At 40.4% G+C, this 19,747-nt stretch overlaps 1 protein-coding gene across 2 annotated transcripts in view; it reads right to left on the bottom strand.

Annotated features, from left to right (window-relative positions):
- Nucleotides 1-19,747, bottom strand: part of CSNK2A2 (casein kinase 2 alpha 2) — a 40,376-nt gene that overhangs the window by 10,207 nt on the left and 10,422 nt on the right. The window contains exons 3-6 of one of the 2 annotated variants that reach the window (XM_007993498.3): nt 18,253-18,354; nt 15,741-15,791; nt 5,973-6,032; nt 454-537 (exon numbers count right to left, since the gene is read on the bottom strand). In XM_007993498.3, coding sequence (XP_007991689.1) covers nt 454-537; nt 5,973-6,032; nt 15,741-15,791; nt 18,253-18,354 — 297 coding nt within the window. The remainder of the gene's footprint in view (nt 1-453; nt 538-5,972; nt 6,033-15,740; nt 15,792-18,252; nt 18,355-19,747) is intronic. The other variant, XM_007993500.3, reaches the window with a different exon arrangement.

Below are 19,747 nucleotides of genomic sequence, written 5' to 3' on the forward strand. Positions count from 1 at the left end.
GACACATCCCACTCCAGGACTGAAGCACTGCTCCAATGATTTATTCGTCTACTACTAGATGATCCATTTACTCACTGATTAGGGCCAACAGAGATGGATATCAAAAATAGGGGGGACCTAAGTGTTCTTTTAAGGCCAGGCAGATTGGTCTGCAGGTCATCAAGAAATGAAGCAGAAATCACCAGCTGTAATTTCTTTCTGAGGCCCTTCAGAAAACTATGACCAAAATAAAACAAGTGACTATAGTTAGCCAATATACTTAAACCGTCTACTTTCCTTGTGTACTACACTATACAAAGTAGAAATCCACAATGGAGATGGGAGAAATCACAGTAACAAAAGTTTGCCCAAAAACCCACCATGGGTCTACAGAAACCTTCATGGCACTGGACAGCTTTCTGGTCTGCTCTAAGCCTTTTAATCAAGCTTGTTGCTGCCTGGCTGTAATGGTACCTTTTTCTGTTGGTGATCTATCATGACATTGTGAGGTTTCACATCCCTGTGCATGATTCCCTTGCTGTGGCAGTAATCCAGAGCCTATTAGGTAAGAAAGCACAGATAATAGTAAGCAACCCCACTACCATCCCCCAATGCAAGCATAGTCTTATTATTTGTGACACCTTGACTTGAATACAGTCCCCCAAGGGGCAGCTTGCTGCCTGTAATGAAAGATTTAAAAAAGTGTGCTTCAGAAGGCACCCCTCGCTCTCTCTGCATACTACAGCCAGTAGAGAGAGGGTATGAAGGGAATGGCAAGGGCTATGAGGAAGTTTTTTTTTTTTTTTGAGATGGAGTCTCGCTCTGTTGTCCAGGCTGGAGTGCAGTGGCACAATCTCAGAATCAACACTTTGGGAGGCTGAGGCGGGTGGATCACTTGAGGTCAGGAGTGCGAGACTAGCCTGGGCAACACGGCTATATTAAAAATACAAAAGGTAGCTGGGCGTGGTGGTGCGCGCCTGTAATCCAGCTACTTGAGTGGGCTGAGGCAGGAGAACTGCTTGAACCTGGGAGGTGGAGGCTGCAGTGAGCCAAGATGGTGCCACTGCACTCCAGCCTGGGCAAAAAAGGCAGGCAGTGGGGAAGGGGGTGGTGTGTGTGTGGGATGATAAACCAGACTTTGGAACCTCACTGGAGTCACCTCTCATAATGGTTCAAAGGACAGACCAGCATCTATGTGGACATGAAGAATGACATTCAAATACATCTTTCAATATGGCTTATTTTGTACACAAGGGTCCCACGTGGGTTTTCTGGATGACCAAGCATTAGTATTTTCCTTAATACAATCCCCGAGCCTTTAAGAATTATCATTACGAGGCCAGGTATGGTGCTCACGCCTTAATCCCAGCACTTTTGGAGGCCAAGGCAAGCAGATCACTTCAGGCCAGGTCAGGAGTTCAAGACCAGCCTGGCCAACATGGCGAAACTCCGTCTCTACTAAAAATACAAAAAATTAGCCAGGCGAGGTGGTGGGCGCCTCTAGTCCCAGCTACTTGTGGGGCTAAAGCACAAGAATTGCTTGAACCTGAGAGGCAGAGGTTGCAGTGAGCCGAGACGGCGCCATCGCACTCCAGCCTGGGAAACAGAGCTGGTCTCCAAAAAAAAAAAAAAAAAAAAAAAAAAAAAGGAATGATCATTATATTATTACTCCAAGGGAGAAAACTGCTTTGTGTAAGATGATTGATATGCAGATATTAGGTATATAATGGTTTTTCACAAATTTAAAGAGCTGTGCAACCATTACCACAATCCAGTTTTAGAACATCTCCACCCCTAAAATTTTTCTTGAGCTTGTCTGTAGTCAATCCCCTCTCCTAACTTCTCCCAATCCCTCCGTGCCCTGCCCACAACCACTGACCTGCTATTTGCTGGTATAGATTTGCCTTTTCTGCACATTCATAAATGAAATCATACACGTATAGTGCTTCGTCTACCTTCTTTCACTCAGTATACTATGTCTGAGATTCATCCAAGTTGTTTTTCCTTGCTGAGTGGTATTCCACTACTACTGATGGACATTCGGGTTGTTTCCACTCATGCTTTAATTTCCCTTGGGTAGATTCCTAGGGGTGGAAGTGCTGGGTTGTATGCTAAGTTTGTGTTTAAACTTTTAAGAAACTGCCTAATTATCGTCCAAAGTGGCTGCATCACTTTTACTCCCACCAGCAACCTGAGGGTTTAAGTTTCTCCACATTCTCATCAACACCTGTCATTGTTCAACTTGATTACAGCTTTTCTGGTGGGCATAAAGTGGTATCTCCATGTGGTTTTGATTTTTATTTCCATAATGAGTGATGAAGTGGAACATCTTTTTATGTGTCTATTGGCCATTCTAAATCTTCTTTGGAGAAATGGTGATTCAAATCTTTCAATCATTTATTAGATTGTTAAGCTCTATTTTTTTTAACATAAAAATTTGCTTCTAAATCTCCCTTGCCTAAAATAATAACTATCTCCATAAACTTCAAATTCAGGACCTTTGGCTAACCTTAACAAGCACCTGAATCCTACACAAGGTCAATGAAATACTCCTCAAGCAGAATCCCTGTCCTCTACCTACCAGTAGAGCCCCCCGCCAGTTGTAACAACCAAAAATGGTTCCAGATTTTGCCAAACGTCCCCTGGGGGACAAGCTTGACCTGGATGAGAAGCAATAAACTAGACTCTCAAGGACACTGGAGTGGACTTCTTCATGTTGGAGGAGTACACAAGCCAGAGAATAAGTCCTGGGATTAGCATTCCAGGAATAAGCTCCCCCGATCTGTGCTTTTCCCTGAACCAAGAGTATACAATACAGAATGCTTGTTATGGCCAGGCGCAGTGGCTCACACCTGTAATCCCAGCAGTTTGGGAGGCCAAGGCGGGCAGATCATGAGGTCAGGAGTTTTGAGACCAGCCTGACCAACATGGTGAAACCCCATTTCTACTAAAAATACAAAAATTAGCCAAGTGTGGTGGTACGCGCCTGTAATCCCAACTACTCAGGAGGCTGAGGCGGGAGAATTGTTTGAACCTGGGAGGTGGAGGGTGCAGTGAGCCGAGATCGTGCCACCGCATCCAGCCTGGGCGACAGAGATTCCGTCTCAAAAAAATAAAAAAATAAAGATTGCTTGTTATTTGAAGATCAGGAACAGGCACTACTAAACTATGGGGATACATATAAGGATATAATCTTCAGAGGAGACACTGAACAGAAGAACACAAGAGAGCCCTGTCCAATAGGACTTTCTGCAACGACGGAAATATTCTATTCCTGCATGCTATGATACAGTAGCCACTAGCTACATGAGGCCACCAAGCACCTGAAATGTGCCTCGTGTGATTAGGGAACTAAATTTTATTTTATTATTTTATTTTTTGGGACAGGGCCTTGCTCTGTCGCCCAGGCTAGAGTGCAGTGGCATGATCTCAGCTCACTGCAACCTCTGCCTCACAGGCTCAAGTGGATCCTCCCACCTCCACCTGCTGAGTAGCTGGAACCACAGGCATGCACCATTACACCTGGCTAATTTATACATATTCATATATATATATATATATATATATTTTTGTAGATACAGGGCTTTGCCATGTTGCCCAGGCTGGTCTTGAACTTCTGAGCTCAAGCAATCCACCTGCCTTGGCCTCCTGAAGCGTTGGGATTTACAGGCGTGAGTCACTGAGTCTGGCCAGCAACTAAATTTTAAATTTTACTTAATTTACCTATGGGCAGTGGTTACTAACTATACTGGATATCATTGTCCTATGTAAATCTGGGTGAGAGTTTTACATACACAAACATCCTAAAGACTTTACATTTAAGATTTATTTAATTCGCTTAAATTCTACTTCAATTTTTTTCCTCTGTTTTATAATAACTGTAGCAAGATTCCAAAGTGCCTTTGTGGCAGTGCTTTATGACACCAGGGGTCGTGGGCAGACCTCCCTGAATCTCAATCAGGAGATCTGGTTGAGTCACTGAGTCATCACACTGCAGCCCTCAGCCTCAGTTGTTTCTACATTTTCAAAGGAGTTAAATATTTAGTCTTCGCCACTCCTATTTTTTCTTTTCAGAGAAAATTTACCAAGTGTTGATTCTGCTATATTGCCTACTCTGTCCAAAGGAATAAACTAATTAAGACCACAATACCTGGCATGGGAAAAATACTCAATGAAAGCAAAGACTGAACAAATACAGTAAGGTAATTAATTCTTTTGCCAAGTTTCCTAGTCGGACTCCCTATGGAGTTACTGACATGCTTTGAAATTCTTTGGGGAATTATTTCAGTTTTAAAATCTGGTACAGTTTCTGACTATTAAGCATGAAAGACATTTTTCAAGTTTCATCTGGGATTCTATGTCTCATTAGCAAAAATAAGTATATGCCCTTACTGCCTAGCTGCTACTTCCAGAAAGCAGAAAGGACATCAGACATTGAGCGACACCCACATGTCCACTTGGGAAGACCTGCATTAGTTGGATGTCTTTATGGGACCTAAGGGCAAGCTGGCTTAAACAACTTTAGCTTTGGCTGATGGTTAAATAACAACAAATCTCAATACCACCTTACTTAAAAATAACCAACTGTGAGATCTGAATTGTAGCTCTCGTGGGGTGAGAGTGCATAGGATTACTCGGGAAGCACCTCCAGGAAAGGAGCTAGCCTGACAGTTCACAGGATCCTGGCACTGCAAATTTTATCCACATCAATGCTTCAATTTTAGTCTGGAGAAGACATGGAGAAAGGTGGGATAAATCAAGCTCGACCTTTTTTTGTCTTTCTGATCTTACTGACAAAAAGGAAGACCCATTAGTCATAAGAGTGAACCTTAAACCCACCACCTCAGCTTTCTCTAAAAAAAAGTGGTTTGTACAAGTTCTTATAAAAACACATTCATTTCATAGAACTGTTCTTAAGATCTACAACTACCCTAAAACTTTTCGCAAGACTGCATATTAATACAAGCATTTCTGGAAGGAGTTCAGTTTTCACTAGGTTCTTAGTGATCCATGACACAAAAAACTAGGACCCATGGGTGTATTCCAGTTTACAAATTGAGCATTCCTTTAAGTGTTTATCTAGACAAACAAAATGATCATTCCTCCACCAACCAGTAATTCTTCAAATTTCATTGTGCTTGGGGTTAGTAAGTCTCTTAGACATTCTACCCATCACTTCTCCCTGCATTAACAAGCCAGGGCTACAGGGGTAGGAAGACTCATGCAAGAAGGGGATGACGACACATGGCAAGGAAAGATGGCTGCAAAGGCCTGCCACCCCTGTAGGCATGTCTCTCTACAATATGACTTCAGTGCTTTTCCCATCAAGAAGTGGAGTCGGTTTTTCCACCCTTTGAAGCTAGGCTTGGCCATGTGATTTGCTTTGGAGAATAGGGTATTAGCAAATATGACACAGGTAGAGGGTTGAAAAGTGCCTATACATTGAGGTTTCCCTCTCTCTGCCGCTAGAAACCCCAGGAGGACCACCATGGGAAGCAGCATGAACTTCACGGGCTGGAGGATGAGACCTCAGCTATCCCTGCAGGTCCAGCTGTGGTCCTAGATTGTGAATGAGGCCATCCTGGACCATCCTACCCCAGTCAAGTCAACTGAGACCTAAAGAATCACCTGGCTAACTCACAGAATTATAAGAAACAATAATCATTTTTTAAAAGTCATTAAGTTTGGGGTGATTTGTTATATTCACAGTAAGAATAAAGCAGCAAAGAGAAAACACATGGACCAAACAAGAGCTATGGGAGGTTCTAAGGTATAATGTTCCTGGTACCCCCTGACTGGCCACTTTTTTGTCAGTTCCACTGGAAAGTTTCTATGTGAAGATTCTTCAATGGAGGCCTCAATATAAGTTTAAAAACTTCACTAAATCCTCTGGGTATCAAGAAACATTCTGCTTGAGTTCTCTTTGTTTTCTCAAAAACTTATCTTTTAATGAACAGGCCTGAAAAAATTAACAGTTTATGAATACCACTTACTTTAAGTAGTTCATACATATAAAACCGGATATCAAAGTCTGTCAGGATCTGGTAGAGTTGCTGAAACAGATTCCAGAAAACAGAAAGTTAATTTAGTCTCACGCATTCTCTAAGCTTATTTTATATTTATGTGACTAAGGAATCCCATGACGTTTTTACTACCTGATCTGAAATAAATGGGAAGACTAAAGATGAAGGTTTTATATTTTAATCACAAAAAAAGGAAGGAATTCCAAGGGAGAAAAACATTTAAGCCAACTCAGATCTTTCCTATTTAATGCTCTGTGATTTTGCCAATTACAATCATTAACCACAATTACACCATTGTGAAGTCTAAGTTGTCTGTCTTCACATTCTTACTGAATATCAAGAAAACTAACCCCACTCTAACACCACAGTATATTCTAGAGAAGTGGGTTCTGAGTGGATGGCAGAGCTCTGAAGAACTTCATGGGCTATTGTGGTAAAACAGTGGCGAGACAGGCTGTTCTCAAAAGAAATGAGGAAAAAGGAGGTGCTATAGCATTTGCAGATGGCAAGAGCTTACAAAAAAATCTATACCCTCTGCTCCCTGGAAACCAATTCCAGGCTGGAAAAAAAGAACATTTCACAGGCAACAACTGATGTTTTAGGAGTGAAAAAAGACAGGGGTATCAAAAATGATCACCGGCCAAACTGATAGACAAATGGAAGTTTTCATTATTGATAATCCAAAGACCCACTCACTGGGAGTTTTTAAAAAATTCCTAAGAGTCAGAATACATTAATGCTACAAGCTTCATTAAAAGCATCATAAACCCTTGTCAGGAACTCTCATTATCTTTGATATTCAATCAAATCCATGTAAATCTGTTTTCCCATCAATTCGCAATCCACACTTTCTATAAAATTAAGAAACACACCTTTATTAAACTTCTCTTGTTCTTCTATTGGAAGAGAGACACAAGCAATGTAGGGAATCTCTCCAGGGAACACAGAACAGTGTATATACAATATATCTGTGTAATGGGGGGAAAATAAAACTATACATCCACATTTTCTGTATCTGCAAAAATGATATAGAAGAAAGTAATAAAAACTAGTTTCATGTATATATGTGTAAAGGAATAGGCAGTTGGAATACAAGGGAATGAAAGAGGCTTTTCACTGTCTACTATTTTATATTTTTGATCCACATATAATGTTCAAAAAAATTTAATAAAAACATCAAATTTGCCGAGAACAAAATTTAACATTTTCTAAGAATACCAGGTATTTGCTTTCTCAAGTTTCCCCCTTTAGGTAAGAGTAATTCCCCCTTCCAGCTTAGGAAAAATATTTGATTTCATCAACCTTAGGGCAGCGCAGGGAATGAAATGCACAGGCCAGTACATGGTGGTGTGGGGTTGGGTGGCTGGCTCTGGCTGCAGCTGACCCCCATTCAGGCAGAACAGCACCAACAAGCCACCACCTCTACTCAGGAGAGCTTCAGCTACATAACACACACCCAAGTTTTTTGTTTTTCTCCCAGCTCTGCTGCAAGAAGGCTTCTTAGCCAGGACTTGACTGCACACTGACAGCTTGAATGTAAAGACAGAGGCTTAAGATTCCATCTCTTGGGTGTCAAAGCAGTGCCTCCTCTGTGAGTTAAGGAAATCCCTCACAGAGACTATGCTAAATTGAACTTCAAGTCAACAAATATGCTATGAAAGAAAAAAGATCAAATTTTCTAACCCTTAGAGGGCTGGAATATTTTATTTCCAAAAAACTAACATGGGCTATCTTATTAGGACTTTTATCTGTGGAAGGCTTTCCTCACCATGTGGTACCTACACCATGCATCTGTATAAACAGTGCAAGCCATAAAAATAAATGTCTCTAGACTGTCAACACAGTATTTCTAGCTACAAAAACCATTAACAATTTAATTCAAAAGACACCAGTTGTACACTAGTGTTTAGGCCTAAGATATTACAAAGTCCCAAGTGACTGACTGCCATTCACCCTCACTTCTCATGATCTGTGGGTAGGAGGAGACCAAACTACATCTGTCTGTAACATTTAATTGCCAGGGCCTAAAATTCAAGACTATGCAGGGTCCACAGTCTGGCTTCCTCTGACTTTTGTAGCTCTGTTCTTCACTGCACCCCTAGAAGTCCCCAGCTCTGACAAAACAAGCCCATGTTTGCTTCCCTCTCTAGCCCTGCTCCACCTTAGCCTATAAAGCCAAACCCAACCTGTCTGCTTTCTACAGAGCTGACAATGATACCTCCCTTCTCTATCTCCATGCCACTGACTCTCCAACGTGGCTGTGCACAGGACACCATTAAGAACACAGCATCCCCAGAGTTAACATTCCTCACACAGGGACTGGTGGTAACCTCAGGTTCTCAAGGTGATTCCTCATTCTGCTGTGTGCTTTGTCCAGACCCCAAGAGTCTCACGCCAACATTCCCTGTGCTTCGTGGCATACACATGACGGGGAGAAACGGGTACAGTGGCTGGTGGTAGAGTCATCAAATTTGGTGATAAAAGATCTCTGAACTCCCCCCACCACCCAAGTATGCGAAGGGCCCACTGAACAACTCACTCAATACCACATCCATTTCCTACACTGAACTCCAACCACATACGAAGTCCTCACACAGCAGAAGAGCAGGCGCTTCATACACCAAACACCACGTATGGCAGCTCTGTCTTGCATACATGTTTTCACAATGTTCACAGTCAATGGAACAAAACAGAAGCAGTCTTTCAAGAAATAGAAGTACCAAGAGTCCATGACACATTAGAAAGAGAAACGTCACAAGAACCACACTTACCCTCCCTTCTTCTTAGCCAGCTATGGGGAGAACATTATTAAACAATCCACTGCAAAATGGTGGCAGGAAGTCAGCTTTGCTTACATTTTCAAAACATGACTTAAAAGGTGGAAATTTCCTGGGCCTTTTAATTAGCTCCAAAAAGTCTGAGAAGGAGAATGGCAGAAATTGTAATTTGGTCATCAGACTCAGGGCCTCCATGGTATAAAACCACAGACACCCACAAAGGCATGGCCACAGGTGGGCCTCACTACTACCGTAAGCATACACACAGCTGTTCAGACTCCAGTGCGATTCCGCTGCATCACCGTGAGCCCAGACTTGAAGACCCCATTTCCAACCATGACCTTCAGAAGATTCACACTTTATAAGCAAGCTTTCCCAGGCAGCTCTGGTCACCTGCCAGATGTGGGAATCACCAACACACCAAACTCTCAAGCCACACAGTGTGTACACATTCCCTAATATACACAGCTCAGTCCATGCCCATAAATCCCTGTCATGTGTAGAGAGAAGAAAAAGTGGTGGGATATATAAAGTCCAAGCAAAAGAGGTATTTACTGTAGCAGTCACCAGTTTAAGAATTGTTTACATGTAACCCTTAAGTTAAACAATAAAACCAAGGTCAATGTTTCTAGAAATTTAAGGAAGTGGAATAAATCTTTAATCAAGCAGATCAAAGTTATTACAAATCCCCCTGAAAATGTCACTTATTTCCCTATAAGGAAATGACAAAATGTTAACGACCTATAATAACATACATGATGTAATATAAAAGTACAATTTATTTCCCCAATTAAGGTAACTGTTTAGTCTGTAAACTCAACCTCTAACAGAATTAACAAGGCCTCACATTATCTACTAAGTGGTGATTTACCTCTATGTGATTTAGAAATTCTCCAAATATCAATATGATTCTACCAGCTTCTTAGGATGGAGCCCATTTGGCATGTCTTTTTGAAATCCCTTTGTTTTTTAATATTTCAAAATAGTATCTTAGCTTCTCTTGAGACACCTTTTTTTTTTTTTTTTAATTGAGATGGAGTCTCATTCTGTCGCCCAGGTTGGAGTGCAATGGCAAGATCTCTGCGCACTGCAACCTCCGCCCCTCCGGGTTCAAGAGATTCTCCAATCTCAGCCTCCCGAGTAGCTGGGACTACAGGCGTGCACCACCACACCTAGCTAATTTTTTTGTATTTTTAGTAGAGACGGGCTTTCACCATGCTGGCCACGCTGGTCTCTAACTCCTGACCTCAGGCGATCTGCCTGCTTCGGCCTCCCAAAGTGCTGAGATTATAGGCATGAGCCACCACACCTGGCCTGAGACACTTTTAAGTATGGGAGGTTGCTACAATTATTCATTCCAACTCTTAGAGACCAACTTTTCTCATTCATTTGTTTCGAAGTTTTGTCTTGTTCTAAAATATCTTCATTACAGTTTCGGTATATATAAAGCACAAAAACTGCTGATTTTAAGGAGAAACTGACCAAACCAATACCTCTACCATAAAGTGAAATACAAGGAAAAAAAATTAGTAGGCCATAATTCTGAACTAAATTAACACACTTGGCATAAAAAATGATCATGTACTAAAGTTACAAAGCAACCATCAACAAATTCCAAATAACATTATATAGGTCATGTTCTCTGAACATAGTGCAATTAAACTTTTAAAAAATTCAGCTGGATCCTGGATCATACATTCACAAACACACAGCTATAAACAATATTACTGAAACAATAGTTATAGAGAAACTTTTGAGTATGAACTTATCTTAGATGGCACTATTGTATAAATACTAAATTTCTTCGGTGTACTAAGAGTATTGTGTTTGCACAGGAAAACAGCCTAGTTTCAGTGCTAGCATATTTACAAGTGACATATCATAATGATGTCTGCAACTTACTTTAAAATGACTCAGCAAAAAGACAAAATAGAGACAGAAAGGAGAGGCTGGGCATGGTGGCTCATGCCTGTAATCCCAGCACTTTGGGAGGCCAAGGTGGGCAGATCACCTGAGGTAAGGGGTTCAAGACCAGCCTGGTCAACATGGTGGAACCCTGTCTCTACTAAAAACACAAAAAATTAGCTGGGTGTGGTGGGGCATGCCTATAGTCCCAGCTACTCAAGAGGCTGAGGCAGGAGAATCGCTTGAACCCAGGAGGCGGAGGTTACAGTGAGCCAAGATCAGGTCACTGCACTCCAGCCTGGGTAAGAGATCGAGACTCTGCACTCCAGCCTGGGTGAGAGATCGAGACTCTGTCTCAAAAAAAAAAAGGAAAGAAAAGCCAGGGTTAGGGGACAGGGAGAGAAATAACTGCAAATGTGGCAAAACAGTAACAACTGGTAAATCTAGGTGAAGGATACATACTGATTGTGCTATTCTTTCCAATTTTCCAAGTAAAAAGTCTGGGGAGAAAAACACAAATTCACCATGTTGCAGTTTGCACTTCTAGTTTGAAAACTATCCAGAAGCGAGTTCCATAACCATGGGATGTAGGTAAAATGATGCTTAGGGTTGTACAAACTTAAGCACACGTATTGTGAAGAAAAACAAAATCAAGGCTTGGTACGGTGGCCCACACCTGTAAACCCAGCATTTTGGGAGGCCAAGGCAAGTGGATCACAAGGTCAGCAGCTCGAGGCCAGCCTGACCAACATGGTAAAACCCGTCTATACTAAAAACAGAAAAATTAGCTGGGCGTGGTGGCACACACCTGTAATCTCAGCTACTCAGGAGGCTGAGGCAGGAGAATCGCTTGAACCTGGGAGGTGGAGACTGCAGTGAGCCAAGACTGGGCTACTGCACTCCAGCCTGGGCAACAGTGTGAGATTCCGTCTCAAAAAAAAACAAAAAAGAAAAAGAAAAACAGAATCCAATGAGTTTAATTCAACTCAAGAAATGAAGAAGAAAACCACTGAAAGCCCAACAAAGTTGAAGGAAGAAGAAATGTAAGATAGGAGCAGAAAGAGAAAGAAAAAAACAATAACTGAACAATAAAACCAAAAAGCTGGTTCTTTTAAAGGATTAATAAGAGATCTCTAGCAAGACTGATTTAAAAAGAAAAGGAGTAAAGGCACAAATACTACTCAAAAATGTGAAGGAAAGGATAACTACAGATACGCCAGAGGGTTTTTTTTTTTTTTTTTTGTGACCAGTCAACAATATAGTTTTTAAGTCCTAAGAGAATTCTTTGTGTCAATCAAATTTAAAGTAAATAAAATATATATTATCCAAATAGTCTCAAGAAGAGACAGAAAACCGGGATAAACTTTAACCTGTTTTAAAAAGGAAAGTATGGTTCAAAGTCTTCCTCCCACCCCTGAAAGACATCTACTCATATAATACCTATCTCATATAAACTTTCAGAGAATAGGAAGAGGAAAAGCTACCCAATCTATCTTGTATAATATAACCTTGATACTAAATTTAGAGAAGGACCCTATGACAAAATAAAATTACAGATCAAAATTTATAATCCATTGCACCAATATAAAATACTGAAAAGAATGGGCTGCGGGCTGCATCACTGTTAATTCACCCTCGTATTAACCAGGGACAAAAACTCTCTGGGTGATACCCTTAAAACCAGTTGTTAATATACTTTACACTAAAATTAAAAAGATAAAAAAGACAAACTTTCCTAATAAGACGGACACAGGACAAAATAAAAAGAGTAAAGGACATCACGACAATGAACTAAATGATTTTCTATTTGTGGCTTGCCTATCTGGAAAAGTATATAATTTTCCTGCTATGATTTGCTCTTCAAAAATACACATCTGCCATCTGATATTTAATGATCTCTTGACTAAAATGTCATGGCTTGAACATTCAAAGGGGACCTCCAGTTAAACAAGGCAGATCAAACACCTCTGCTCTACCTGAAACTCCTCTAAAATAACCGTAAAAGGGGCAGGGAGATTAAATCGTAAGAACTAAGGGATAGGAGAAACAACATTGTGAAGCTGGAAAACATGTCTCTGCCAACAGCGAAAGGGGAGCCAGAGGCAAACAGCTTCAAACTGAACAACCTCAGAGAGGCTCAGGACAAGCGACCTCCGATGTTGGTCTAAGAGAGCAAACAGAGTTCACTGGAAACGGGAAAATTAGTTTAAGATACCACATTGAAAACTGGAGATTTAGGTGAAGTCTGCACAACACTCCCCATGGTTCTCCTCAACTTGAGGCTAAGATACCAGCAGCCAAGCCTGCATCCTTGAGACAGGGGCTGATGGTTCTTTAGAGCAATGAGCAGACATTCAAAAACCATGATATTTCAGAGACAAATAACAAAAACTCACACACAAAGAAAAATAGAGAAAAAGTATGAAGGGAAAAAATACAATATTCTTAGTGAGAAAATAGAAGGTATTACATAAAACATAAAAGAACAGGATACTATTTTAAAAAGTTCCGAGACCAAAATGGAGCTGTAAGATGTGAAGTCTAACATTTGAATGAGTTCTGGAAAGTGAGAATAAAGAAGAAAGGAGAGAAAAATCAAAGAACATTAAAAATATTTTTTCCAAAACACAGGGGAAAAAGCCCAGCAAGTATGCAGAACAAAAAATAAAAAGGACCCATATGAAGGCACGTCATCGTGAAATTTCAGAAGACTGGAAATGAGAAAATCCTAAAAGCTTCCAGAGAAAAAAAACAAAAACAAAACTGTCACATAAGATGAAACCAGAATGGCTTCAGTGGTAATACTGGAACAATCGCTTCCAAATGGAGGACATTATGAATTAGAACCTAAAATTCTATACTCTAGCAAATACATTAATTGGCAGGACAAAATAAAAATGATTTCAGACATGCAAGCCTCAAAAAAACATTAATTTCCCATAATCTCTTTAAATAAAGCTACAAGAGAATGTATGAAACATCCCCTTTGAGGGTTAAGACCCGAGAATTTCTCTAAGAAATTAGAATTCCCACTAACTGATCTTCAGCAGTTGTTAAATCAACAGAGCAGATGTCACTTCAAGAAACAGAAAATGGGCTGGGCGTGGTGGCTCATGCCTGTAATCCCAGCACTTTGGGAGGCTGAGGTGGGTGGATCACAAGGTAAGGAGATTGAGACCATCCTGGCTAACATGGCGAAACCTCGTCTCTACTAAAAATACGAAAAAAAAAAAAATTAGCTGGGCGTGGTGGTGCACGCCTGTAGTCCCAACTACTCAGGAGGCTGAGGCAGGAGAATTGACTGAACTTGGGAGACTGAGGTTGCAGTGAGCCGAGACTGCGCTACTGCACTCTAGCCTGGGTGACAGAGCAAGGCTCCGTCTCAAAAAAAAACAACAACAAAAAAACCACAAAACGCTGAGGTGAAATTTTACACGTGTAGCTAGACAATTGGTAAAAACTCATTAACGAGGCACAGGCATTTAAAACTTGGGGAATTACACTATGAAGTTCCATTCACATAAGCCTTTCAACTTTGACATTAGGAAAATACTTGGTTTCATTAAAGACTATCTGGTTTTCTAAGACATGCACACACATTCCCATTCACATATACCAGGATAAATGTGGGTGATTCATAGGATCAGCTACACATATCGGCATAGTACCATACCAGCTAAGCGCTGTTATACTGCTGAATGAAAAAATTTACACCCCGTTCTTTAGAGTTCACTGCTAATTTCACCTGTAAGGAATCATATTAACAGGAAAATCTGTCACATGTGGGAAGTGCTATATACTACACATAAAACTTCCTTGTTTTATAAGTCAAAATATCTTCTTTTGCTTACTTTTCACTAACCTTGATTTAGTCATTTGAAAGTGATTAAGAAAAATTAGGCTGGGCGGGACAGTGGCTCACACCTGTAATCCCAGCCCTTTGGGGGGCAGAGGTGGGTGGATCACCTGAGGTCAGGAGTTCGAGACTAGCCTGGCCAACATGGTGAAACTCCGTCTCTACTAATAATACAAAAAAAAAAAAAAAAAAATTGCTGGGGGTGGCAGTGCATGCCTGCAGTCTTAGCTACTTGGGAGGCTGAGGCAGGAGAATCGCTTGAACGCGGGAGGCAGAGGTTGCAGTGAGCCGAGATCGCACCAGCCTGGGCAACAAGAGCGAAACTCCGTCTCAAAAAAAAAAAAAAAAAAAATTTAGCTGTGAGAATAAGGTTCTCTTACTTTCACCCAGAACCATCCCTCCTGATACCAACATCTTTCAACTGCTGATTTAGTTTTGTCTCTAGCTCCTGTCACAACAAAATCACAAGTCTCTTACTCACTGACAGAGTTACAATCAACGACAAGTCCTCCAAATGCCCCTGAAAATCAACACTACTATTTTGTTTGTATATTGGTTTTTAAATTATGTGCTAAAAAGGGGTTTCCACCATGTCTAGTATGCCTAACCCCCAAAATCTTGAAATTATAAAATTTGTGAAAAACCAGTTTAAAACCATGATTTTAAAAGAACACTTCAACGTCTAAAATAATTTACATTATAAGAAAATGTAAAAAACCCACATAGGGCTCTTCTAAAGCACTGAGACTGGTTTTTCTGAATCATTTCTTTGTACGTCACGTGCACACACACACTCGCTATCTGACAGCACTGAATCCAATGCATTGCTTCTTTTCACAAGAGCCTTGTATCAGTCTATCCCTTCCTCTCGGCAAAGTAAGATTTTGTACAAAAGTCAAAGTTAACATACAACTAAAGCTATGCTGTCTAAAACAGGAGTGTTACAGATGAGGCACAAGCTTAGACCCAGCTGAGCAGCTACTCCTGGGGTAAGCAAGGCAAAGGGTGATGAGTAATTTCACCTAATGCAAGAACCCTAGCCACTTTCTGCATCCTGCACTCATGCTTTAAGGAACCCAATTTGTTATTTCCTCCTCTCATCAATGACAGCCCTGCCCCTTGGGTTCTGGAGTACACAATATTTATCACCACCTCCCCCTCACCCCGTTAACCCCATGCCAGAAAGAAAAGTATACGCACCTTAAAATCTGTATTATTGATATATTCAAATACCAAAGCTGGTGTCTTTGACTGTAAAAGAGAATATTAATGCTTTTTAAGTACCCAAACAATAATCAATGTAATCTGCTTCTGCCAAAATGGCCCATCCCCAAATCCTACTTAGATAACAAAGGGATTCACTCATTAGGGACAGCCTGTCAAGAAAAGTATTCTCTTGAAATTTTATGATGTCTGGAATTTGCTTCAAAATAACTGGGGATAGTGGGAGGTGGGAAGTGGTGGGAGTATAGATGAAATAAGGTTGGCCACAGCTGATTAACTGCTAAAGTTGGGTCATGTGTGAAGGAAGGTTCATTACATTATGCATTTACTTTTGAAAACAGTTGAAAATTTCGTAATAAAAAGTTTTAAGAGGAATGTATTCTCTGAATAACCTACCAATGGCCTTAACCAATCTTCAATGGTTATGTGAGGATTTATACCCTGGAGTGTTCCAGTTTGCCAACTATATACAAAAAAAGTGACACATTTTCATCTTAGTTGAGCAAGCCAGAATTGCACTTGACAGAATTATCACAGGTTGTGGGAATGTATCACAGGTCTTTTGGGGGACCAAAAGGGAAATATAACCATCCATGATATTATCAATAAGCTACACCATAATATTGCCTTGGCTAGAGACCATTACAGATGGTCTCATCTTATCAAGCAGACCTGTTCCTAAAAACTCATATATAATCGAATATTTTTAAAGTACTATAATCTTTAATCCAATGAGTACAAAAATGTTAAATATTAGCTTGTATAAATCTAGATTTTCAAATAACAGGATTCCTTAATTGAAGTAAAATAACGCTAATTGGCAGTAAGAAGCTTTCAAAATTGGGAGAAAGTAGGGACTTAAGGGGTTATAGAAAAAAAAATCATCTAGCAATCTTTTGCTCAAGAACCATGTGAAAGTTACCTAGGAAACAGGCCACAGGGCAGCCTGCAGATCTCTGCGAGGACAACTCAGAGTCCAAACAGCAGCCCCAGTAGCAGCCATGATTAAAAATTCTTCACCAGCCCGAAACTGTAAGGGTTTCATCAATATTACCACATCTCTCTACAGGCTGTGAAGTAAGCCTGACCTTCTAATAGACAAGGGTTCCCTGTTGATTTTTGTCAACTTCAATTTACTTGTCTTACATTATCACGTAAAACATACACATACTTTAACAAATTACAAAAATAATAAGATGTAGCACTAAGTTCCGCTAACTTGAAAAAGAAAAAGCAAAACAAAGATGCTCCTGGTATACCACATACTAACTCACATTTTAAAAATTATTCTGAAATTCCTATATTTACATGGTGCTCATTTTTCAATGGGTACTCATTTCCAATGCAGCCCATTTTCAAACAGGAGGCAGTCCAGAACTAGTCATTATAAAATCAATCTGTGCTAAAAGGACAGGATATATCTCAAAGGCCAATTAGTTACAATCTGGCATACAACAATCCCTTCCCTTCTCAGTCTTCTCAGGGTCCAGAAGGAAAAACTTTCCTTATGCTTCAACAATACTGTGTAATCTTGAGTGAATTTTCTAACCTCTGCAAACTACGATTTTCTCATCTGTACAATGTGAATAAATGGTACCCACCCCAATGGACTGTTGTGAGGACTGAGTGACATGACACAGTTGGGCACTTGGAATATGCCCAGCACATAGTAAGCACTCAATGCATGTTAGCTACTATATTATTACGAGGATGTCTTTAGCAGCCAGAAAAAAAAACCTATTTCTTTAATAAACAAAACTATCATGGGAAGAGAACAGGGAAATATCTGAGGTAGAGCAGGTGGAGAACAGCAATGGGACAAGAAGGGGTACGAAAGTGGGGAGGTGAGGTGCCTCCAACTTTAGCTAATCAGAAACACCTAACGTTAAGTTACTCCCTAGGGACAGAAAACAAAATTAAACAGTACATTTAAAATGACTAAAAACTAAGCATTAACAAAAATATTTTAGTCTATCTACATATGTGACGTGAGCCCTAATGACACATGCTGAATTAAGGGAAAGACGACGACCTCTTCAAAGGGTCAGTGGAGCTGGGACCTGCTCAGGCCTTTATGCCAGGTGTCCACGTGGAGATGTTCATTCTCCTTGTGTAAACCCAGATTTTCAAATGTCATGCTTACTTAAGTGAGGTAGAGTAACACAAATTGGCAGTAATGCACTTTCAAAACTGGAGAGAGGCTGGGGCTTAAAGGAGACATTCAACAAACATTTGTGGGCTGAATCAAAACACTGAAGTACAAACCCAGAAAAGGGATTTTTCTCTGTACACTTTCAGGTTCCATCGCAGTGGTTGTAGCTGTTTTATCACTGGGCCACCATGATTTTTTTCTGGTTTTCAAACCAGTCAGTAGTTAAGACAAACACCACCATCCCCACTGTATCATTACATAAGTTCTGTGTGTTAAACAACCCTCATATCCACACCCCGGTCTACTAGTATACTCCCCCAACCATTTGGCACCTACCACAGGGTCCTTTACAGTGTCAATCAGCTTAATGATATTTGTTCCACCACGAAGGTTCTCCAGAATCTTAACCTCTCGTTTTATCTTCTTTTTCTTCACTGGCTTAAATACACAAGAGTAATCAGAAGTGAGACTCCTTTTGAAGTTAGTAAATAAAACTTTAAAATGTTAGCCAATAAGATGGACAGTATGCTATCTTGTACACTCTGTTGTGTTAAAGAGCGTGCCTAAATTCGAAGAGAAAAAACTGAAATAGAACGGGCTTGCCTGTAAGAACCTTTAACATTAGGTTAATTTACAGACCCATACAGCTTATGTCTCAAGATCTTTAAGTAGTTATATTGAGGGTACTTAAAAATTTTGAATACCCGTATCACACTTCAAAAATAAAACTTCTGCTTACTAGATAGCTGCCAAGTGGAAAATATAGCTCTGAACAGCTGTATATCATGCACTCACAAATGGAAAAACCGAAACAAAATGGTGAGACACCTGCTCTTCCAATGAGTTACATGTAATTTTGTCTTTCAGGAGTGAAAGACCAGTTCACTGACATCAGGTTACAAACTTGCTTCCCAGCTGCTGGCTCTCATTTCCTGTCACCACTCCCATTTCCTTAATATCTAGAATCTGAAATCAGCACAGAGCCAGTTAATGTTTCCCAACAGATTCCATTCCTGAAGAAAGAGATGTTGAATCAGGAAAGGAGAAATCAATCTGATACAACAGTGACTGAACACTTCTATCTAACTTTTCAGTCTGCTGGAAAGATTAAAAGCTTTAAAAATAATTACTCTCATTACACATATTACTCCTTGTCTTAAATAAGCTAAAGAGGTTGAGGAAGAATAGAAGCGGTTCTGAAAAAGTAAGTCTATCATAATCAAGTATGCTTTATAAGGCACTCAGAATGGTGACTGGAACACAGTAAGCACCTAATAAATGATACTGTTATTTTCATATTTTTAGTAATTTATTATTTAATAAGTCATTATGAATCCTCACAAAGTCCCTAAGTAGCAGAGTTGAGCTATCTGCCCAAGATCACACAGCTCATGGCAGAGCGGGGCAGGAATCAAAGCTGGAAGCTGGGCAGTCTGACTGCATGCTATACTCTTGCCACAGTGCTTTTGTTTCCCAAGTGTGGCCAACGGGAGAAACGTAACTAAGGAAAAAGAGTATTTTATCATTGAGACACTGTTATAATAGCAGAGGCAAAGAGAGGCCAATGGATTTGCCAAGAAATAATAAAGCAAAACTTCTTTTGCCTGTGTGTGGGGTGAGGAAGGAGAGGGGAGGGGGAAAATACAACATACACACATGCCAAAGAAACCTTCATCTTTTGTTGGTCACTAAGATACAGCTTTGAACACATAACAAAACAGAGAAGGAAAGGACTATGAAACTCAGAGCACTTGCATCACCTGTAACAAGGGGCTTAACTGAGAGGCTGGGCTCTTGCTGCGTCCTTGTGAGCTAGCTGCCATGATGATAC

Source organism: Chlorocebus sabaeus, chromosome 5 (genome assembly GCF_047675955.1).
Source record: "Chlorocebus sabaeus isolate Y175 chromosome 5, mChlSab1.0.hap1, whole genome shotgun sequence".
In the NCBI taxonomy this organism is placed as follows: domain Eukaryota; kingdom Metazoa; phylum Chordata; class Mammalia; order Primates; family Cercopithecidae; genus Chlorocebus; species Chlorocebus sabaeus.